The sequence below is a fragment of the Capricornis sumatraensis genome, chromosome 1, assembly GCF_032405125.1.
Source record: "Capricornis sumatraensis isolate serow.1 chromosome 1, serow.2, whole genome shotgun sequence".
In the NCBI taxonomy this organism is placed as follows: domain Eukaryota; kingdom Metazoa; phylum Chordata; class Mammalia; order Artiodactyla; family Bovidae; genus Capricornis; species Capricornis sumatraensis.
This window is the reverse complement of record NC_091069.1, coordinates 13,306,275-13,314,465: the sequence shown is the minus strand read 5'-3', so window position 1 is coordinate 13,314,465 and position 8,191 is coordinate 13,306,275. Positions and strand designations below refer to the sequence as shown.

At 39.9% G+C, this 8,191-nt stretch overlaps 1 protein-coding gene across 1 annotated transcript; it reads left to right on the top strand.

Moving 5' to 3' along the window:
- Positions 1–3,585: 3,585 nt before the first annotated feature.
- On the top strand, positions 3,586–4,521 carry LOC138090794 (olfactory receptor 1J4-like). The gene has a single exon (XM_068986538.1). It carries the CDS (start codon positions 3,586–3,588, stop codon positions 4,519–4,521), a length of 936 nt encoding a protein of 311 aa, XP_068842639.1.
- The last annotated feature ends 3,670 nt before the right edge of the window (positions 4,522–8,191 follow it).

Genomic DNA, 8,191 nt, shown 5'->3' with positions numbered 1-8,191 from the left:
GGTTATGAAAACATTCTCATTTGAATCAACTATTTTTTATTCATATCTAACTTTCTCAGGACACCTACTCTGACCACTTTGCTTAAGTGTATTTATAGTCACTTCTCATATCCCTATCCTGATCTGTTAACACCATGATGCTTTTTACCAACTGCCAAGTCATAGACTGTACTATTTTGATTTTTTGTGTTATTGTTTTACTGTGTAGACTTGTTTTGTTTTGAGTTTTTGTTTGTTTCCTCCCCTTAAACTGTAAGCTATACCAGATAACATGGACTTCCCTGGTGGCTCAGGTGGTAAAGAATCTGCCTGCAATGCAGACCTGTGTTCGATCCCTAGGTTGGGAAGATCCTCTGGAGATGGGAAAGGTTACCAACTCCAGTATGTCTGTATTTTATTCACTCTTGTGTTCCACAGCCTAGCTTGTCACCTTTATAAAGTCTTTAGTCAATATGTATCAGAAAGAAGAAGTGAATACATGAAGTTAATTAAATGTCCTGAGATTTAAAAATTATTGCTGATATCCCCTAACAGTTACTACACATTTTCATGTACCAGGCTCTGCAATAAGAATGCTAATGTGTATTATCTCATTTTAATCTTCACAACAACCTCTTGAGGAAGGTATGATTCATAACCCCAAGTTACATTTCAGACTCAATACTGTAGAACTGAATTGTATTGTTTAGGAGCTCACAGTAAGTGGCAGAGTCCAAAATCAATTCCAACAGTGTCTTTGTCATGACCTATGGGGTCCATTCTTCTGTTCTTCAATCTTCTGAGCTAGGCTCAGCCCTTGCTCTATAGGAGCCTCTCCAGGCAGTGGAGAGACCAGTGAACTCTAGGCATGGCTTGTGTCAGAGGTCCAGGAGCCTTGCTCTGACATGAGAGCAGGCTTACTTTATCTCCATGAATACTTATGAGGCCCAAGACTGACTTTGGTCCCTTTGCCACCTACCTGAAACAAGCAGATCAGACAGAAAGGAGACCAAGGTATCACTAGCATCAGAAACACTGTCCCCAGGGACTCCAGGGTTTCAGCCCCTCTGGCCCCTGCACAGGCTCCTCCCCTGGAGGCCAGCAGGAATGTTGTTCAATTAGCCCACGTTGACTATTTCTTTATTGATGATCCTGGGTGTTTTCCCCTCGTGTCTTCCTTCTGCTATAAAATAAAAGCCACCTGCCAGTTGTTCTGTTACTGATAAACAGACATGCAAATCTGTGACAGTCCCTGAACCACAGAGACTGTATCTTGTCCTTTGGCTCCTGGGTCTGTTGGAAAGAAAGCGAGGACTAAGGTAATATCCCAGAGCAGAAGGTATTTGAGCATATTGATAACAAACATAGGTCAGAAGGGGCTCGTGTAAACTGATGTGTGTATGTGATTATGAGACTGGGTGTGCATGTTCTGTGTTTTCTATATGTGTGTTGCTGACTCATGTATGGAAAATCTCCACCTGGGATGTGCACTGACCAGGCATGGCTAGAAATCTATGAGCAGTATATGTGCTTTAGTAGTTAAGTCTATGTTGCCTGTGTAGTGTTTGTGTGACTCTCTGTGTTGTTGTGATTTGAATATTTATGATTGTCTGGGAGTGCCTGTACATATGCATTTCTATTACATGTTTTTGGTCAGTTCTTTGTGAGACTCTTTGTATGTTATGTGTGCTTTGCCTCTATGAGAGAATGCTTATTTATGAACTTTCTGTGAAACAGATTTGGACCCTGATCATCTTCATCTATGGCATGCATATGTCAGAGAGAATAGGAAATTATCATTTAACAGTATGTGTGTTGTGAAGTATATGTGTGGGAGAAAGAGAGAAATTAGAGGTGTAGAGGTGTCTGTACTATATTTAACAAATTCACATCTCTACTAAATTCACCTAGAAGTGATAGGGGAAATGTGAGGGCTTAATTTCTAATAAAGCTCTGTGTGTGTGTGTGTGTAGATGTGTTTGTGTATACACGCACATGTGTGCCTGTGTATAGGACAGTCTTTCCAGTGTTCCTCTTGACTCAGACCAGAACCCACCAAGGCACTTTCAAATTGGATCCTCCTCAAGACCTATTGCTGCCACTGGACTTGGTGAGTTGACTTTTCCTATAATGTACCCAGAGCCCTAAACATGTCCCACTCTGGCCTTCCATATTGTTCATATTGACACTTTAGGAGCATGGTAACATGGTTCAGTGTCCAGGTTCTGGTGCCCTAGGAATCTGGTGGTGCCATGCAATAGTTTTCTGGGCTTACATTTGATCTCTCTGAGGTCCAGAGCCTTAAGTGCAAAATAAGGTAATAATATGCTATGAAATATTGTCTGAATGTCAGGCATATAGTAAGACCTAGCCAGCTGTATATTATTTCCCAAATGGAGGCTAATGTCCCTGACTCTTCTTCAGGTAACTCTAACATGAGAGAATATGTCATGTCAGTTAAAACAGAAAGTTCAGGCAAAGATTCTCTCCCAAACGTTAGGTTACAGCTTCAGTCCTGAGTATCTCTCACATTGCCATTTAAACACATGATGAATGCTTCCTTTCTTCTGGTTCACCTCTTGAGTCAGCTCTGTGCTTGCTTCAGGCTTCCTGGTCACCCCATCCCTCACACTCCCTTCCAGAGAAGCCAGAGCTCTTGGTTGAGGTTTCACCCCAAAATTGTCAATAAGCATCCAGGCCCCATAGAGTGGGAGGTCACCTCCTTCCTCCTAGTGTCCTTGTGTTCCTGAGAATCACCTTGGTTTGGAATAAGAATCTACTACTATCAGATATGCAGTCCTGTGTGTTAATGTCACTTTCCTATTCTAGGCATGCATTATGCGTCCTAAGTTGCAAAATGCATCAAGTTAAGTTCTGTCAGGAAATTAACCACAGGGTCTAGGGTGTGTATGTCCCTGCATCTCCCTTGGGGCATTGGGAGATCATGTAGATTAACACAGCCTTGAGATCAGCTACCTGGTCTCCTCTCATTCCTGGTGTTATGAATGCGTTTCTGAAGATTAATCCAGGATGTATCTGGATACTCACACTGGTGTGAAGATACTAAATGACATATCTGTGCCCTTACTATGTTGTTCTAATATCATAACTCACATTGAATCATTTAATTCTTCTACAATCCCTATGTGTAGGTGTTACTGTGAGTATTGGTAGAAGTTCAGAATGAAGCTGGGAGAGAGTAAGTTGATGCAAATAACTAGAAAGACTTGGAGTCAGAACCCACTAGAAGTCTCGTCACAAATATGACAAACTGAGCACATTTCTGAAGAGGCTACTCCTGAGCATATGAGCTCCCTGAAGGAAGGGTCTTTCTCTGTCTTTGGTTTCTCCAGCAAAGAGTACAGTGTCTCTCATATTGTTAAACGAGTAAATAAGTTTTCCCTGGTTTACACTGAAGGACAATTTTTGCTCATTGGAGTTTTGATAACTTCCTCCTGCTCCACTGGGGGAGGGTGGGGATTGAGGTGATAGCATGTGAGGAATATCCTGAGGAATTCCTCAGTGGAAAGTAGATAGTCCTACAGTGATTGTCATTATCATGATTTATCATCTGGGACATTTCTAATCTATGCAGAGACAAGGAGCATGAGGAGGGAGAACCAGAGCAGCGTTTCTGAATTCCTCCTCCTGGGGCTCCCCATCTGGCCAGAACAGCAGGGTGTGTTCTTTGCCCTGTTCCTGGGCATGTACCTGACCACAGTGCTGGGCAACCTACTCATCATCCTGCTCATCAGGCTGGACCCTCGCCTCCACACCCCCATGTACTTCTTCCTCAGCCACTTGGCCTTCACTGATGTCTCCTTCTCGTCTGTCACTGTCCCTAAGATGCTCATCAACATGCAGACTCAGCATCAATCCATCTCCTATGTAGGGTGTGTAATACAGACATATTTCTTCCTCTTTTTTACTGATCTGGATGATTTCCTGCTCACCTCGATGGCCTATGATCGGTATGTGGCCATCTGCCACCCTCTCCACTACAGCACCGTCATGGGACAGGGGCTGTGCACCTTACTAGTAACTGTGTCCTGGATTCTCTCCTGTGCCAGTGCCCTGTGTCACACCCTCCTCCTGACCCAGCTGTCCTTTTGTGCTGACCACAGCATCCCCCATTTCTTCGGTGACCTTGGTGCCCTGCTGAAGCTCTCCTGCTCAGACACATCCCTCAATGAGCTGGCCATTTTCACAGTAGGAGTGGCCGTCATCATCCTCCCACTAGTATGCATCCTGATCTCATATGGCCGCATTGGGGCCACCATCCTGAAGGTCCCCTCCACCAAGGGGGTCTACAAAGCGTTGTCCACATGTGGCTCCCACCTCTCTGTGGTTTTCCTATTTTATGGAACAATTATTGGACTGTATACTTTACCCTCATCCAGCACCTCTAATGACAAGAACATAATAGCTTCAGTGATGTACACAGTGGTCACACCCATGCTGAACCCTTTCATCTACAGCCTGAGGAACAGAGACATGAAAGGGGCTCTCAGGAGACTTTCCAGGAGAGAGATCTTTAAGTAGCAATACCTCACCATGTCAGTTCTTCCTTCAACGAATGGCACCAGTGTCAGACATTCCTCCATGGAAAACCATGCCGAAGACCATCCCTGTTGCTGGTATCCACCCCGTTTCCCTGTTTCCAGCCACTTGCTTTGCTTTTTCTTTTCTGTTTGCTCCTCCTGAAACCAGTGAATTCCAGGAATAGACAAAACAAGTGCTATTTGTTGTAATCATCTGTGTTCTTTTGAACCAACTTCTTTTTGTTTTAACTTTATTTTATGTCTCTGTTTCATAAGCCTTGGGATCTGGCAACACTAGAGCAACATCATCTTAGTTGTCTTCAAAGAACCAAATGTCTTTTAAGTCATGAGTATAAAATGTCATCCTTTACAATTACACTATTGACTTATAGTTATGGATAGACCAAAAAAAAAAATCCCTACTTCGATACATATGTTTCCTCTTTAAAGAAAAAGAAATTTTGCCTATTTATTTTGCTAATTTATTTGCTATTTAGATTTGTTAGGCATTTTAAATAGCTGTGTCTTCTCATTCTTTAAGTTTCTGATGCCTATGTTGAGAATATTAGAAATGTCAGATGTGCTGTGGTTTGGAAATGGTTATCTTTTGTAGTGCTTATGTGAATCTCTTTTATGAGTTTGTATCAATGTTTGTGAAACTTAGTCGTGTTGGTAATTAGATCACTCTTAAAATGGCTGTATAAAATTAATAATAATCTATATTTTAGCAATCAGCTCCTTAGTTTCACTCTCAATTTTTATCATATTTTTTTCTATAGCTGTCTCAACTTAACTTCAAAGTTTAAGAACATTCAAAGGTAAGAACGTTCAAAATGCTGGTTTAGCTAAAAGGATCAGCTGATCAATTAAATGCTTCTTATGGGTTTTCAAAGTCTAAACACAATACTAAACTTCTGGCAGTTGATTCTAATGCACAGTAGAGGTTGAGGACACTTGGACTAAATGATTAAGAGAAGCACATAAAACTAAGTCAAGATTCATGTCTTAAAAACACCTGTACCTACGCTATACTTTCCTGGTGGCTCAGATGGTAAAGAATCTGCCTGCAATGCCAGAGACCTAGTTATAATCTGTGTCGGGAAGATTCCCTGGAGAAGGAAATGGCAACCCACTGCAGTATTCTTTTATATATATATATATTTTTTTTTAATTGGAGGCTAATTACTTTACAATATTGTATTGGTTTTGCCACACATTGACATGAATCCACCACAGGTGTACATGTGTTCCCCATCCTGAACCCCTCTCCCACCTCCCTCCCCATCCCATCCCTCTGGGTCATCCCAGTGCACCATCCCTGAGCACCCTGTATCATGCAACAAACCTGGACTGACCAGTATTCTTGCCTGGAGAATTCCATGAACAGAGGAGCCTGGTGGGCTACAGTTCATGGGGTCACAAAGAGTCAGACACGACTGAGCAACCAACACTTTCACTTTTGTACCTATACTGGGAATTGCTATAGAGAATGTATATGGTAGAACATGAGAGTAAAATTTTGCCAAAGTTTTGCAATTATCCTTGGGAGCATTGTAGATAATGAAATGTGGACCAAAACCAAACACAAAGAATCATCCCTTGATGAGACATTACAATATGGCAGATGTAACTCTGATCTCCCATCCTTTAGACAGTTAGCTGGATAGAAAAAAAAGCTTATTTTTTCCAAAGGAATCTTCTTGGAAAATGAAGATGGAGAAAAAGATATTTCCATGTTAATTTTTTTGTGAAATACATTTGTGTGAAAGTATTCCCTGATATGAAAATTGTGTTAATTAAAATAATGGGGGAGGGGGGTCTCAATGGAAAATTTCTCTGTTGTCCAAATAAGACTCCTGCATGTCTTATTTTTTCATTTTCATTTACAGTTTTATTGGGGTGTAATTGACATATAGTTTTTAAATGTTCAGCTGAAGGTATCTTGACATCCACATGTGAAACAATTATCATAATCAAGATAACGATCATATCTATAATCCTCAAAGGTCACCCTGAACAGTTTCCTCACATGCTTTTGTAACCCTGCCCTCCCTTCAGTTATACTTAATATTTTAATTTGTATCTTTTTTCTTAATCAGCTTGGATGACAAACTTTATTATTTTCTTCAAAGAACCAATTTTTGGTTTTAGTGTATTGTATATTGCCTTTTCTGTTTTCTCTTTCACATATTTCTGCTTTTTCTATTATCATTTTCTTTGTTTTGCCTACTTTGTGTTTTGGATTCACAAAAGACCCTGAATAGGTGAAGTAATCTTGAAGGAAGAAAAACACTTGAAGCAGCACATATGATTTCTAACTATATTACAGTTATAGTAATAAAAACAGTATGACATTAGCTTAAAACAGATGCATAGATTAGTGAAACAGAATAGAGAGACTGGAAGTATTTATAAACCGACATGTATATGGTCAATTAAATTTACCAAAAAAGTACCAATAATATACAATGGGGAAAGGACAGTCTCTTCAATAAATAGTGTTAGGAAATCTGGACAGCCACATGAAAAAGTGAAACTGGGCTACTATCTTATACTCCTAAAAGAAGTACAAAAATTAACTCAAAATGGATTAAAGACTTGAACATAGACTTGAAACCATAAAAATCCTAGAAAAAGACATAAGCAACAATCTCCTAGACACTGTTTTTGGTGGTGATTTTTAAAAATTTTGACACCAAACGCAAAGGCAACCAAAGCAAAAGTAAGCAAGCGGTACTACATAAATGTATAAAGCTTCTGCACAGCAAAGGAAACCTCCACAAAATGAAAAGGCAACCCAACAATGGGAGAAAATATTTGCAAATAATGTATCTGATAAAGGATTAATATCCCCCCAAATTATAATGAATTTATACAACTCGATGACAAACAATCAGACAATCCAATAAAAAAAATGAGCAGAGGATATGAAATGGATATTTTTCCAAAGAAGACATACAGGTGGCCAATAGGCACATGAAATGATGCTCAACATCACTAATCATTGGTTTATTCGCTAAGTAGTGTCCAACTCTTGTGACCCCATGGACTATAGCCCACCAGGATCCTCTGTCCATGGGATTTCCCAGGCAAGAATACTGGAGTGGGTTTCCATTTCCTTCTCCAGGGGATCTTCCTGACCCAGGGATAGAACCTGGATCTCCTGCATTGCACGTAGACATTGAGAAAATGCAAATCAAACCATAATGAGATATCACCTCACTCCCATTAGAATGGCTATCATCAAAAAGACAACAGTAATAAGTGTTGGCAAGAATGTGGAGAAAAGGAAATGGTTGTGTACTGTTGGTGGGAATATAAATTGGTGCAGCCGCTGTGGAAATCAGTATGCAGGTTCCTCAAAAAATTAAAAATAAAGCTACCATATAATCCAGTAATTTCACATCTGGGGTGTTATCCAAGTAATATTTATTTGAAAAAAATTATACAAATTTATTTCAGAGAAAATTAAAACAGTAATTTAAAAAGAGATATACGCATCCAAATATTTATTACAGCATTATTTACAATAGCCAAGATATGGAAGCAACCTAAGTGTCCATCAGTGAGTTAATGGATAAAGAAGATAATTGTATATATATATGTGGGTGAAATGGGCAAAAGGAGTCCAAAGGTGTAATTTTCCAGATTTAAAATAAAGAAGTCCTGAG

Bases quoted from the DNA above. Each gene is read 5' to 3' on its own strand.
- LOC138090794 (XM_068986538.1), top strand. From the start codon at position 3,586: ATGAGGAGGGAGAACCAGAGCAGCGTTTCTGAATTCCTCCTCCTGGGG.